At 41.6% G+C, this 15,865-nt stretch overlaps 1 protein-coding gene across 1 annotated transcript; it reads right to left on the reverse strand.

The window, feature by feature from the left end:
* Positions 1 to 210: 210 nt before the first annotated feature.
* Positions 211 to 12,596, reverse strand: cnga1b (cyclic nucleotide gated channel subunit alpha 1b). The gene is made up of 15 exons (XM_072459351.1): positions 12,460 to 12,596; positions 12,060 to 12,140; positions 11,907 to 11,975; positions 11,696 to 11,797; positions 11,383 to 11,484; positions 11,184 to 11,288; positions 9,853 to 9,959; positions 8,968 to 9,142; positions 7,769 to 7,905; positions 5,901 to 6,073; positions 5,195 to 5,320; positions 4,472 to 4,624; positions 3,497 to 3,728; positions 1,865 to 2,040; positions 211 to 448 (listed from the first exon to the last, which is right to left on the reverse strand). Exons 2-15 carry the CDS (start codon positions 12,131 to 12,133, stop codon positions 221 to 223), a joined length of 1,959 nt encoding a protein of 652 aa, XP_072315452.1. The 5' UTR covers positions 12,134 to 12,140; positions 12,460 to 12,596; the 3' UTR covers positions 211 to 220.
* Positions 12,597 to 15,865: the final 3,269 nt, after the last annotated feature.

Here is a 15,865-nt window from a genome sequence, read left to right on the forward strand (position 1 = left end):
CCCACCTTCCCCTTGCCATAACACCGTAGTCCTGGTTTAGATGTGGTTTAACCGTCACATCGGCTGGTTTACCCCGACTACAGATTTATTCCTGGTTTAGTCTAGGGTTCGTTTGCAGTTAGGCTTAGTTTATTCTTCGGTTGGTCTCAGGTTTTGACCAGGTTTAGTCCCACTTTGCTCCTGGTTTAAAGGTCTTCTTCTGTTTTATCCGCGGGCCCCATCACTTGCCCTCCTCCCCGTCCCTGATTGGCTGCTGGCTCGCGGGGCTGGGCGGAGGAGGCGGGGCCAGCTTCTTCTCCAGCTTGTTGATGCGGTACTTGAGTTTGCTGTGCGTGGCGTCCGACTGGGCGAAGAGTCGGGCGAAGCGCGTCTGCAGCGTGTCCAGCGTGTCCCCCATCCTGTCCACCTTCTCCTCCATCTCCTTTGGGTCCGGGCCCTGCGCCGCCACCTGCAGGACGCACACAGGATTACAGTGTTATGGTGCGAGATAGTGAGTCAGAACTTGGAGTCATCACTTCCGTCCTTCCCGAGCCAACTACATGGCACTGACCAACTAATAGTTTCAAGTGACAGAAATGTGCAGAATTCCAACCAAATCTAAAACGAAATCTCAAAAACGAAATCTGAAAAATTACAGCCGTTTTCTTGGTTCATCAAAAGGATTATTTTGAAAAACGTGTTGGAAAAACGCTGATATGTCTTTACTGCTTTCTTTTCGACACATTTAGTAGTAGTAGTAGTAGTAGTAGTACTAGTAGTAGTAGGAGTAGTAGGAGTAGTAGTAGTAGTAGTAGTGGTAGCAGTAGTAGTAGTAGTAGGCGTAGTAGTAGTAGTAGTAGTGGTAGCAGTAGTAGTGGGAGTAGGAGTAGTAGTAGTAGGAGTAGTAGTAGGAGTAGTAAGAGTAGTAGGAGTAGTATAACCCATAGAAGTATTTGTAAGTAGCATTTACAGCAATAGAGAACATTGTATTACAGTGTTAAATAGAAATTAGAAGAAAATCTTGCAGCTTTGAATAAATATTTAACTAAATCTAAAGTATGGAGCAACGACTTTGAGTGAAAACATTGAATGACGCTGGAAATGTATTAAAATCCATATGGCACGTTAGACTACACATTTTGCTAAAATGTAGTTTTAACACAATTATATTTTCAGATCTAAAAATGTTGCCAGTTTGACCAGTTTTGTATGTAAAGTTTATAATTGTACTTCCTGGTTGGACAGGAGCACAGATATGACACAGGTAGAGGCAATTCCACAACTGTCACCTAGCAACCAGACTGTAAACAAGCCACAATCCACATAAATGACACACAATAATACCATAAAACACCTTTAATTTGTCGAACAACTGTTTAAACTGTCAGAAAAGTGTGTCTTTGTGTCACACACTGATGACATCACAGAGGGATTCCGTTATTTCTACACATTTCTTCACAAACTGCAATTTAACGGAAGTAAAACTATGAGAAATATCCACCACAGATGCTATACCACCAAAGCAAGTCATAATTGGACAAACAAGAGAACCAAGAGAACCAAGAGAACCCGTCATGTGGACTTTGAGGTCAGGTTTGCAGGTCATTTGGTTGACATTCCTCTAAATCGTGCGCTCGTCTGTCCAGTTTACCACATGCTCTTGTTAGCTACATGTGTGTTTGTGCTTTTATGCTATTTCTCATGTAAGTCTTTAGTTTGGTCTTTGTGGCGCATTCACGTCACAAAAGAAGCAAAAAGCCAGAAGTGAGGGAGCAATGCAGCCTTTCACATCGCTGTTCATCGCTGTAGACCTGAGGAGTAGTAGTAGTAGTAGTAGTAGTAGTAGTAGTAGTAATAGTAGTAGTAGTAGTAGTAGTAGTAGTACCTCCAGGTCCAGCAGTCCGTCTTTCATCAGGATTTGTCGTCCCTTCTCCTCGAGCAGGGCTTTGGCGTCGGGGTACTCTGTGAGCGCCTCCATGAGGTCGTCTTTGGACAGGCAGAAGAGGTCGGAGTAGCCGATACTGCGGATGTTCGCTGTCCTCCTGTTTCCCGCTTTACTTCCTGGAAATACAAACAAATGGATCTATAAAAATAAAACTACTTCAATACAATATGAGGATGAGCATGTGAGCTTTAACCTGGGCTGAAGCAGAAGAAAACATGACACTGTCTCCAAGCGATACGCATGAAACCACAGAGACCTGTTTGGACCTGGTTCAGACCTGGTTTAGTCCTGGTTTGGACGTGGTTTAGTCCTGGTTTAGACGTGGTTATGTCCTGGTTTAGACCTGGTTATGTCCTGGTTTAGACCTGGTTATGTCCTGGTTTAGACCCGGTTATGTCCTGGTTTAGACCTGGTTTAGTCCTGGTTTAGATCTGGTTAAGTCCTGGTTTAGATCTGGTTTAGTCCTGGTTTAGACTTTGTTATGTCCTGGTTTAGACCTGGTTTAGACCTGGTTATGTCCTGGTTTAGACCTGGTTATGTCCTGGTTTAGACCCGGTTATGTCCTGGTTTAGACCTGGTTTAGTCCTGGTTTAGACCTGGTTATGTCCTGGTTTAGACCTGGTTATGTCCTGGTTTAGACCTGGTTATGTCCTGGTTTAGTCCTGGTTTAGTCCTGGTTTAGACCTGGTTTAGTCCTGGTTTAGACCTGGTTATGTCCTGGTTTAGATCTGGTTTAGTCCTGGTTTAGATCTGGTTTAGTCCTGGTTAAGACCTGGTTATGTCCTGGTTTAGTCCTGGTTTAGACCTGGTTATGTCCTGGTTTAGTCCTGGTTTAGATCTGGTTAAGTCCTGGTTTAGATCTGGTTTAGTCCTGGTTAAGACCTGGTTATGTCCTGGTTTAGTCCTGGTTTAGACCTGGTTATGTCCTGGTTTAGTCCTGGTTTAGTCCTGGTTTAGACCTGGTTTAGTCCTGGTTTAGATCTGGTTAAGTCCTGGTTTAGACGTGGTTTTTCTTCTGGTTTAGACATTGGCTTAATATTGTTTTAACGCTGTTGTAATACTGGTTTAGTCTTGGTTTAGTCCTGGTTAAGACCTAGTTTAATATTGTTTTAACCCTGGTTTAGACCTGGTTTCCTCCTGGTTTTGCCGTGCTTTTAGACCCGGTCCTGTCTCGGTCCAGGGTTCAGTCCCGGCTCTGTCACAGTTCAGTCCTTGTTCGGACCAGGCCATATCCTAGTTAGATTTTGATTCAGTCTCGATTTAATCTTTAATTCAACATTTTGGTCCTAAATTGAGCCAATTTTAGTCATGATGTGTCTGACCTAATCCAGGGTTTAGTCCGAGTCTAGTCCCAAAGGTTGAAGAAAACAATGACAACACAAACTAGGTCCAAACCTTGACAGAAGCATAATTATTCTCATGATATTTTATATTCTGGTATCATTAAAAGACAAACCCAGATGACTCCAGGTTTAATCCCTGTCATGCTTGAGCTTAATAATGAGATTTCCATCCTCTTGATTTCCATCTGACTAAACCAGGAACACTCCATCAGTTACAAACGCGTCTCACCTTTGATGGCGAGGATGCTGATCTCTCCGAAGTAGCTGCCCTCGGACAAGACCACAAACTGCGTGACCCCGTCGTCGGCGACCACGGCCAGTTTCCCCTCCTTTATGATGTACATCTCTCTCCCGATGTCGCCCTTTTTGCAGATGTAGTCCCCGGGGCTGAACACCTGAGGCTGCAGCTTCAGCACCAGCTCCACCAGCAGACCGGCCTCGCAGTCCGCAAAGATCCGCACCTAGAGCCGCCACGGGGTTAGGACGGGGTTAGGACGGGGTTAGGACGGGGTTAGGACGGGGTTAGGACGGGTTAGGACGGGGTTAGGACGGGGTTAGGACGGGGTTAGGACGGGGTTAGGACGGGTTAGGACGGGGTTAGGACGGGGTTAGGACAGGGTTAGGACGGGGTTAGGACGGGGTCTGTCTTGGATTGATGCTGCTTTGGCTCTGGTCCAGTCCTGGTTTAGTCCTGGTTTAGTTTGGGTTTAGCCCTGGTTCAGTCCTGGTTTAGTCTTGGTCCAGTCCTGGTCCAGTCCTGGTTTAGTCCTGGTCCAGTTTGGGTTTAGCCCTGGTTCAGTCCTGGTTTAGTCTTGGTCCAGTCCTGGTCCAATCCTGGTTTAGTCCTGGTTTAGTTATGGTTTAGTCCTGGTTTAGTCCTGGTTTAGTCCTGGTTTAGTCCTGGTCCAGTTCGGGTTTAGTCCTGGTTCAGTCTTGGTCCAGTCCCAGTCCAGTCCCAGTCCAGTCTTGGCTTAGTCCTGGTCCAGTCCTGGTCCAGTCTCAGTCTCAGTCTCAGTCTCAGTCTCAGTCTCAGTCTCAGTCTCAGTCTCAGTCTCAGTGTCAGTCCGGTTTCAGTCCAGTCTTGGTCCAGTCTTGGTCCAGTCTTGGTCCAGTCTTGGTCCAGTCCTGGTCCAGTCCCGGTCCAGTCCCGGTCCAGTCCTGGTCCAGTCCCGGTCCTGTCCTGGTCCAGTTCCAGTCCTGGTACCTTCTTGAGCGTGTCCAGGTGAACGTTGATGGCGATCTCGGCTCTCAGTTTGTCCGGCAGATATTTCAGGACTTCTCTCTCGTCCACCGCCTTCTTATTTGTCCAGAGAAAATCAAACCACTTTATCACACGTTTCTCCAGGTCCTTCGTCACCTGAAAAAAAAAAAAACAGAATAAAAGTAAATAAATAATACATAGGACTGAGAAGTTTAGAGCAGAGTTCAGACTTTGCAGGAATAAATTTGACTAATTTTTTTGACTTTTTTTTAAGTCTTTTGTTTTCTTTATTGTTCAGTGTCATTGAAACCCATTTTATTTGTTTCAATAGGACAATATAGAGATTTAATCAAAAAATTTCATTGATCAATATGTTTTTTTAGTGTGTGATTTTGCCCAGCCCTAAAAATAATAAATGACTATACATTAAAACATATAAAGTATGTATTTGCATTTATTCATATAATTTGAATTGTGTGGACTAAACCAGGCCAAACAAGAACTGAAAAAACCTGGTCTAGTTCCAGTTTATTCCAGGTTCTGACTCAGTTTATCCTAGTTTAGTTGTGGATTAGTCCTGATTTGTTCCTGGTTGAATCTAGGTTCAATCTTGATTTAGTCCTGGTCCGGTCCCAGTTCAGTCTCACTTTAGTCCTGGTCCGGTCCCAGTTCAGTCTCACTTTAGTCCTGGTCCGGCCTCGGTTCAGTCCCCGGTCCCGCTCTTACCTTCCTGAAGCTCATGTACTGCTTGATGGCGTCGATTCGGGCCTGGAAGTCGGCTCTGGCTGCGTTCATGTTCGTGATCATCGAGCCCACGTTTCCGACGATGGTGGCGAAGATCAGCACTCCCACCTGGAGAGCAAAGACCGGGTCAAGACCTGGACTGAAACCCGGGACCCGGGCGAGACCGGGGTATTGCTCGGCCAGTCGGAGGTGTTGTAATGTGTAGACGGAGCCTGAAAGCGTCCGGGTGTGTCATCTGTTATAATGTCGTGTAAACCCTGTCGCTTCATCATTGTGTTTCACGTTTATTGATCACAGAATATATCTAGGTATTCCATCTACCTGGCTTCATCCATTTTTCTGATTTGTACGTCCGGGTACCAAATATGGTCAATGTTCGCCTCCGTTTTAATGGAAAAATAACATGATGAAAAACTTGTAAAACATGTGATTTATTTAAGACTTTTCCTATTTCCTGTTTGCAGTGTTTTGCTTGTTTTTTTTTAGTTTTCAGCAGCAAAATTATAACGCTGGTGAAAACTTTGACAAACAATTAAGACGCTGATAATGTGTTCACACTTCCTGATTGTTGAGTTTAGTTTTGGTCCAATTAATGCCATTTTTCTGTAGTTGTTGGACTTCAAGAAGAGAGATGGTCCAAACCAGATTCAGCACCTGTAAATGAAATAAAAGGTGTCTCCGTCCTCACCAGAAAGTCAGTGACCACAAAGAAGTACTCAGAGTTCTCCACAGGGGGCGGCGTCTCCCCGATGGTGGTGAGGGTCAGGGTGGACCAGTACATGCTGTAGGCGTATTTACGGATCAGGCGCCCGAACTCAGGGTCTGACGGGTCCGGGTACACGAACCGGTCCGAGCCGAAACCTGGAGAGACCGGGGGGAGGGGAAGATGTGGTTTGGACCTGGTTTAGACCTGGCTTAGACCTGGTTTAGACCTGCTGTAGTCGTAGCAGTAGTTGTAGTCGTAGCGATAGTTGTAGTTTTAGCGATAGTTGTAGTTTTAGCGATAGTTGTAGTTTTAGCGATAGTTGTAGTCGTCGCGGTAGTTGTAGTTGTAGTCGTTGCGGTATTAGTAGTTTTAGCCGTAGCGATAGTTGTAGTTTTAGCGATAGTTGTAGTTGTAGTCGTAGCGATAGTTGTAGCCGTAGCGATAGTTGTAGTTTTAGCGATAGTTGTAGTTGTAGTCGTAGCGATAGTTGTAGCCGTAGCGATAGTTGTAGTTTTAGCGATAGTTGTAGTAGTAGTCGTAGCGATAGTTGTAGCCGTAGCGATAGTTGTAGTTTTAGCGATAGTTGTAGTTGTAGTCGTAGCGATAGTTGTAGCCGTAGCGATAGTTGTAGTTTTAGCGATAGTTGTAGTAGTAGTCGTAGCGATAGTTGTAGCCGTAGCAATAGTTGTAGTTTTAGCGATAGTTGTTGTTGTAGTTGTAGCGGTATTTGTAGTTTTAGCAATAGCTATAGTCGTAGCGGTACTTGTCGTTGTAGCCGTAGCGATAGTTGTAGTTTTAGCGATAGTTGTAGTCGTCGCGGTAGTTGTAGTTTTAGCGATAGTTGTAGCCGTAGCGATAGTTGTAGCCGTAGCGATAGTTGTAGCCGTAGCGGTAGAACTCAGGATCGAACGTCAAAAACTTGATATTACTGGCAGAGATGAATACACAAACGGTATAATTTTAAAAAGTAACCAACCGAGTCACTACTGACCAATACATTTTTCCTCCTTGTATGTACAATGTACACAAATACAATGAACAACCTTTAATTTAACATCTTAATTTAAAGGTGCATTTGGTACATTTTCTGGTAAGTGTGACCTGCTTGTCTCCATGGAGATTAGGCCTAGTACCTCAAGATGAGATACATATCCTGGTACTGTGAGCTTGATACGATACGTGTGCTGTGCAAACCGGTGTTAAATGTTTATTAAAATATAATGTTTTGAAAATGTAGTGATGATTAAGGGTTATGTTTCAGATTTGACTAAACATTTTGCCCATTTGTTCCCGGTTTGACCATCTTATGCAAAGTTTATAACTGTACTTCCTGGTTGGACATGAGCACAGATATGACATAGGTTGAGGTAATTCCGCAACCTAGCAACCAGACTGTAAACAAGAGCCAAAATCCACATAAATGAAACAACAATTATGATTTGACACACAATAATACTATATTTTGTTTTGTTGAATGTTAAGTGTAAACTGCCTCTGTTTTCAACGGCATGTCGAGCGTTGATGACATCACAGAGGGATTCAGCTCTATTTCCTGTCATTTTAAGCTCATCTTTTCCCCCAAAATTTCTTCACAAACCGCAACTTCACGGAATAATGTTTCCCACAGGTTCTACACCACTAAACTAAGTCATAACTGGCGATGTCTTGTCGCCATGGAGATAATGCACCTTTAAAATATCCATTGCGTCCTGTTATAGTCAACATTTTCAGGTCCTTTTGAAACCCGTGAGCAGTACTGGCAGTAGAGGCAGCAGTAAAAGTAATAGTAGTGATAGTAGAAGAGGTAGTAGTAGTAGTAGTAGTTGTTGTAAAAGTAGTAGTACACTGACCGATAGCTTTAGAGAAGGAGTAGTAGAGACAGGCGTTCCAGTGTATTATGATGACGATGTACATGACCAGGTTGGAGATCCTCAGGGCGTTGGGGAAGTTGGTCCTGGTCTCTGTCCTCTGGAAGAACTCAGTCATCCTGAACCACAAGTACACGGGTCACAAGTACACGGGTCACTGCGGCGGTAGAAGTAAAAGTACTGCCACGGAACACACGCATCACTGCAGTAGAAGTAAAGGTTTAGTCGTTGAACGTGACTTTCTTGCGATTCGACCCGTCCTTCAAGGTCAATGGGTCAAATCTGTCGGAGGAGTGGACCAGATATGACTAATTTATGAGAGATTTACTGTTTTTTTAAAGAAATAGTCAAACTTGGCAGCCACACACTTTGAACTTTGTCATTATTTGTTAGATATTGGCTCCACAAACTTGTTATGTTAATCTTTTGGCTTAGAACCATTTCAACTGACAACAATCACATTTTACAAGGTTGAATAAGAGCACTACTTTCAGAATGAATAATGCAACCTTTCTTTATTTGTACAGACAAAGAAGACATTGAACTTTATGACAGTTACAGTAGAGTTACAGTTACACGTAGATAGACCCAGTACTCGCAGAGATATGGAACATAAACCTGGTTTACTTTTGACATGACGTGTAATTCTGTGTTCCATCTCAAAACTAGGGAGATGCTAGACTTTTGTGAACGCAACCTTTTTTGGATTATGATTTAATATTTTCTCATTAAAACACATTTGGCTTTTAATAACCAGGTTTGAGACATGGACAAGAGGGATGTTTCAACTAAACCTCAACTTAAACTGCAAACTCCATTCATTATTAGGCATATCGACATTTTGTGTCACAATTACCGAGGCCAAAAAATTGCAGACGCTGCTTCAAAATGTCAGGGATATTACCGGTAATAATTTTGATTTAATGAAAAAAAATCCACCTTTTACAAACTATTATAGATTGTATTTTGTTGATCTTGAGGAAAACATCATTATGTGTCTTTTGTCTGCACAGTTTGTTGTTAATTACACAAAACGTACCAAAAACATGATTTAATTATATTATTGGCGAGCTTTTCATCTTGATAAATGATGTTATTTATTACTTTCTCATCCCTATTCATCATTACCCTCAGAAATAGATTCACATTTATTCCTACAAAGTCTTTGGTTGTGGTTTTACCTGTTGAATCGCAGCAGTTTGTTGAGCCGGATCTCAGGAAACTTCACTCCGAGGATGAGGAAGAAGACGTCGGTGGGAACCATCGAAGCTACGTCGAGTTTGAACTGAAAACTCTGCGTGTAGCGGTCCCGAAGTTTGAGCTCATCCTTCACCAACAGACCCTGCTCCAGGTACCCTGAAAACCAGCACAGAACCGGGTCCAATCCAGACTAAACCAGTGCCTCTGCAAGGGCTCAACCAAGTCTAAACCAGGGTCTAATCAGTGCCAAAACCACATTTTAACCAATTTCTAACAAACAGTTCAAGTTCTTATCAAAAAAGGGCAAAATTAGAATTTAAATGGCACATATTCTACTTTATTTATTTTGTTTATGGCCTTAAAACATGCCCTTGAGTAACTTGTCATGTTTTAGCGCTTGAAATGCATCTAGTGAACGCACACGTGACGACTGGCAGCAGAAGGAAGTGCCATTCAAAAAATACAATAAACGTCCAAAATGCTCAGGACGAGTCTGGTGACGATTTATGGACTTTATGGATCTCTACCTTTAACATCACAAATCAGGGAAATGTGTAACCGTGAGGCTAAGAGAAGGAGTTAAAAGCTCAACAATTTGAATAATAATATACCCAAGCCTATGACCTCCCCTACCCCTAGCCTCCTCTACCCCATTGCCTACTCTTCTACCCCCAGTTACATCCCCATCTTTTTCTTTTTCTTTCTACTTCTTCTGTCTTGTTCATTTTATCTGTATATTAATGTGTATTGTACGTGCTGTCCCCCCCTGTCTGTAACTACCCCCGCCCCCCGTTTTTTATATATGTTCAGCGTCTTTGGGTCACTGAAAAGCACTATATAAATAAAAGTTATTATTATTATTATACCAGTTCTGGTTCTGAAGACCATGTCCGCGATGTAGGTCATGTCAGCGGCAAAGTCCATGAAAAACCACAGGTACAGGTAGTCCGTCTGCAGCTCCTCGAAACAGGCCCTGGAGACGGGACACGACTCATTTCAGTAAGTAAATCTTATCAATCAGTGCTTTATATCTTGTCTTTTTTTTTACGCTGAAATCAAGACTACGTTTTCTATTTAAAGGTGCACAATGTTATGTTATCTAATGAATTCAGGCTGCAATTATTCACCAGAATTGACAGAACTTAAATTAAACGTATATAGTGCCTGGATGGTCATAATCATTATCTGGACTATTATATACAGACTCTAAATCACATGTCAAAGACTTTTCATAACAAATAGAAACATTATTAAGTGAAAATGTCAAAAAAAATAAGAATAAACAATTATTTTCATCAATAATACATTTGGTTTGTAAAAATTCTCGCATTTCAACCTTAATTTAGTTAAAAATCTATTCAATCATCATCATCGTTAGTTGCAGTCTGTAACGTGGATGTTATTTTTTGCCTGGAATGTTCCAAAGTTCAGCATTAAACTTTCTCCATGGAAACACAAACTGGACACACCGCCTGGCCGACTTACAGGTCAGATCTGTGGAGAGGCGACCCTGCTGTTGTTGTTTTTTTTGCACAATATGATGTTAAACATATATAACAACTATATTATTAAGTAGCATAAAGTCAATTCAACACAAACTCAAGTTGTTAGCAATGGGATGCCGCAAGGTTGTGTTTGCTCGCCACTTCTATTCACACTGTATCTAGTGCATGTAGCCGCAGCAACCAGCTATACGCTATGTTTGTCTTTAAAAATCTAGTGACTTGAATTCAAAATCTTTTCAGCAGTTTTTACCTGTAATTGTGAGATAAAATACACTAGCAGGTGAGGTACCCCCAGAAAAGTTCCACAGTGTGCCTTTAAGTTACCGGTATACACAAGACAACGCCCCAAAGCATTTTACAAATCCCACCAAAAAAAATCTGTTTGTGTAAACTTTTGGCACGACAAAATGCAATGTTTTTTTTTTTTTGTTTTTTTTCTCACTGTTAATTTTTCACTGAAACCTGGCAACACATTCCCTACAAACAGCGCTGGGTTTTAAGATGGACCGGGATGGTTTTAAGATGGACCGGGATGGTTTTAAGGTGGACTGGGATGATTTTAAGGTGGACCGGGATGGTTTAAAGGTGGACCGGGATGGTTTTAAGGTGGACCGGGATGGTTTTAAGGTGGACCGGGATGGTTTTAAGGTGGACCGGGACGGATTTAAGGTGTCCCGTCTCCGGTTTCGTACCTGGCGATGATGAAGGTCCAGTTGTACATGACGGGCACGGTGACCACCATGAGCCAGTAGTAGTAGGTGTTGGAGGCCGGGTCGACCACCATGATCTCCTTCGGACTGGAGCCCAAACCGAAAACAAGAACCCAACATCACACCAAAGCCGGACGCAAACGTGACCGAAAACGCTCAATGATACGTTTAAAAGTCTCACGGCTCGACTTTCTTTTCTTTCGCTTTCTCCTTTTCTTTTTGCTTCTCCTCCTTCTCCTTCAGCTTTTTCTCTTTTCGCTCCTTCTTCTCCTGCCGGTCTTTTCTGAAACACAAGATTTAAGGTCTCAAGATTATTCGGTTAATCAGGTCACAATTTAATCGTAAAAACAAAAAAATGAATTATTGGGACTATTGGGGCTAAATTGCGTCGCTAAAATGTTTTATTGTGACATCCTCGCTCTGCACACTCCGGATGAGTCCAGGTAACACTATGGTGTGCTCCCTGTTGGACCCCGGCGGAAGTGCACACTCACTCCTTCTGTTCCCGTTTCTCCTTCTTCTCTCTCCTCTTCCTCTGCTTCTCCTCATCCTCCGCCGGTTCGTTGCTTTCCTCTTTGTCGTCTTTCTTATTTCCTCTGAAACCAAACGTCAGAAACGCAATGACGGAAAAAAAAATAAATCAAACAAACTCTGACCATTCTAAACACGTTATTCCTATGTTAAGCCCTTGTGACACGAACATACTTTTGGTCGTCGTCGTCTTTGTTGTTGCTGTTGTTGGCGTTGAACAAAATGGCAGCTTTACGAAATGATCTGCGACAGGAAAGAGGAGAAAAGTGTAGCGTGAAGGTCAAACTTGACGGATTGCGCGCGACACCGCTTCGTTTTGGGACTCACCTTTCACTCCGCGGCGGCCTCTCCGTGTCGGGGAGGACGATGGTGGGCAGAGCTAGCGGGGAAACTTTGGCCATGATTGGTCTAAAAGTTAAGCACAGATTTAAGCTGTTGACCTGGAGCCGTTTCTTCCCGTGTTATATTATTTTGAAGTGTATATAATTGGGTAAACGGTGAATATTTACACGGGCAATGACAAAAAACATAATCTTGTCGACAAAAGACAATATTTTAACGTTTAAATTTCATTATTATAAGCTAAGCAACATGAAAACCAACGCCAAGGCTGGGTCAGTTTGAAATTCGACCCTTTTTTTATCCTTGAATGCTCAAACTTAAGCATATTAAACATCCGATCCCATTATTTGAACTTGGCTAAACTTTGTCTCTCGGAAGCACTCACCGCTCCTCAGAGTTTCCTCAGATCCACCGAAACACAAAAGCTCCCATGGAGACGAAAACCGGAGTAAATCGAATCCAAAAACAGTATTCCAGCGCTGGAGAACTGGAGCAGCGCTGTCTTCTCGACATGAACGGATGAAAAGATTAAGGGGGATAAGGTTTCGATGAGCTCCACACACACACAAGCGCACAAACGCACGGCTTTGGACTCGCGGGGGAAAGTTTGACAAGGAACCAGTTTGTTTTGTCTGTAAAATCACTTGAACGCTCGTTTTAACGCGTTTTGTGATCGCCCAACGTGAATATTGCAGTGAGATTAATGAAGCAGAAAATTAACATGTCGCTTGACTTTAATGTGATGTATCTGGGACATAAAACTCCTGCAATGGAAACACTAGATGGACACTGTGTCTGTGGAAGGTTCTTTTGGCTGCAGCAACGAACGAACGAACAAACTCATAAATTATCATATTATTATTATTAAATTATTAATGCAAAGAACATGACACAAACAGGGAACATATAATTTAGATAAACACATCCAAATAGTCCTCTATGTTTGTTTAATATCTGTCACAATTACAACAAAGTCTTTTGAATTTGTCAATTTTCAAATTAAGTCTGAACGTGAAAATTTTGAACATTTTAATAACTAATGACTGGTATTTTAATGTATTTATTTAAGTATTTGTTTATTTCAGATCATTAAAAAAGACATCATCAGTGGCATACATACAAACAATGAATGAAAAAAGGCAGAAAGAAATGCAAATGTATGTTATCTGCCCCCTTTTTCAACTTAACACATATTATTTTAAAATGTATTCAAAAACATATGAACATTAATGCAAACAGATATCTGGCTTTTTAACCGCAACATCCTAATTTTCTTGAGAGCGTCCATGTATTTCTTAAACGCCATTATTGTCCTTGATTATTTGATATTTTTGTCAATATCTGGCGTAAATCAACTCCTTTTCACAGCTTCGTTAAATTGCCTTATAAATTGGACGTGTAACTTGTAACTGCTGCACTTATTTAGTTTTCGTCTTCTAGTCGTGTTTTTTACATTGTAATGTTCGTGGACCTTAGTTTGGCGTTCAATGTGATATTAGTATTATGATATTATTTAGAAATGGCTGGAATTGGATGTCAACAACTATTATTTAGTTGTATCAGGCCTCACTCACCAGAATGCAAGCTAAAGACAACGCAACACTGTCAGAAATTCAAGTTGTTAGCAATGGGATGCCGCAAGGGTGTGTTTTCTACCCTCTTCTATTCACACTGTATCTAGTGCATGTAGCAGCAGCAGCGGGCAACTAAACATATACTTCAGTTTTTGGATGCCATGTTTATGTTGAAAAATAATTCATTCGGAATATTTTCAGCATTTTTTCAGAAACAAGAACTGGTTTGATGTTTTTTCTGAGACTGTACAATAGTTTTGCGAGCATCTTTTCTTGTAGATTCCTATTGCACAATCCTAAAGAAAAACTTCAAACCGAGAGTCAGAAAACAGGATCACCACTCTGCCAAAGTAAAACAGGGAATGCCCAGAGAGATCAGGAGTTGGACCCTCAACCCCATTACTGACAGAGGAGGTGGCGGGCTAACCACTCTGCCACAGTCACACAGGGAGGACAGTTAGACAGATTAGAGAAGTGTCGAGCTCAGCAGCGGCTCAACCTGAGAGGATTAAAGACGGAGGGAAGGAGGGAAGGAAGGAGGGAAGGAGGGAAGGAAGGAGGGATGAATTATAATGACTCAGAATACTTGGTTGGCTTCTTGTCACATGGAACCGGCAGTGGTGGTTTGGAGTGTTGCCGGTTCGATTCCAACACAAGTCGCGTCCCCGGGCAAGACTCCTCACCTTTTGGAGACTAATGACTGTAAATAATCACAGAAATACTTACTTTTTTCCCCATAAAATATTGAATTTTTCTTCCTCAAAAAGCCAGAATAATAATTGGATGATGGTGTGATTTCTGATGATTAGGAATTGTGCTGTTTTTGCAAGAAATGTCCACAGAATCAGAAAGTCTCCACAAGTTTGTCCCAGTAACCTCATGGTCTTAAATACAAAACTTAACGTTAATTCAAAAGTATTCTGCGTTTTCACGATACCAAAGTTTCTCAATACTGTTTTAACACAAAATAATTGTACTTTCTACTATGCTACTCTTCTTATACTCTTTATTGTATTTTCTCTTACACTAGTTCTGATAAAGCTCAACTTTTCAGGGAAGGTCTAATTTTCTAAAGAATTTGGGATTTTTTTTTGTAGTATCTATACTTGTTCAAAGCAGTATCTAGTTTTGATACAAGTTTTGGTATCAATTAGTATCAGATTTTCAAAAAAATTTACCATCCTAATTCTGACACTAGAGTGGGATAAATGTGATTTCCAGTAGTGACACCGTTTATTGCGTTGTTCCACGACTCTTTTGTTTACTTTTTTACATTATTTTTGCTTCGGGCAAGAAACGTTTTTGACGTTCGATCCTGAGCTGGCAGGATATTTGATCGAAACAGGAACAAGTTTTATTACCATGCAAATGTTTTGGACTTTAAGCCCTCATCAAGCTGTAAAAGTTTTTTATTCACAGAACATTCTCTGGTGGAGAGCAACCGGATCTGAAGTAAGTTGCAAGTATTTTATGTACTTTTGCTTTTAATTGTGCTAGGTGCTAAATGCTATGCCTAAATAGCACAGTTATATGTCAGGATAATATGAAAGAACCACTGTATCTGGTCTTAACCTGAACAAAAGCAGGAATAAAAATAGACTCAGGACAAAAAACTTGAAAATCAGAACTAAACCATAAAACCAGTTGTAAAACCAGCCGTATTTCTTATTGTATTTTCGGCTCTTCATTTGAAAAAAGACCAACAAGGCAGATCTGGATGGCACAGCAGAAACTGATGCTCCTGCTCTCTGCTCTGACTGCAGTTCTTCCACAGTAAGTGCGCCCTCTGGTGTTTCGACCAGTAAGCAGTGTTATTTTTTTTGTCATCACAATACATAAATGTACAAACTTGATTAAAATTCTAAGGAGAAATCTATATGTATGTATCTAAATGCAGCAGGTCTGTGTATTTAGTTCAACCTCGGATGTTGGTCCATGGTTTTGTCCCGGTTTAGGACTTTTGTGTTTAAATGATGGAACCGTTTTGTGTTTCAGGCCTTCAAATCGACCTCCAGAGTTCGTCCCAAGGAGACAGGGTAAAGAACTTTAATAAATATGAGTCAATTGGTTCTGAATGTCCACAAATTCCCTCGATGCCTCTTGTTTTGATACTATATTTCAAAGGTGCACAAAGAATTAAATATATGAGCAGATAAACAAAGAATTAACAATATGATTCAAAACTTGACTAGAATTTTTAACAAAATGCAATTTTGC

The sequence above is a fragment of the Eucyclogobius newberryi genome, unplaced genomic scaffold, assembly GCF_026437365.1.
Source record: "Eucyclogobius newberryi isolate DKJ021-1_F unplaced genomic scaffold, fEucNew1.0.hap1 SCAF_22, whole genome shotgun sequence".
Classification (NCBI taxonomy): Eukaryota; Metazoa; Chordata; class Actinopteri; order Gobiiformes; family Gobiidae; genus Eucyclogobius; species Eucyclogobius newberryi.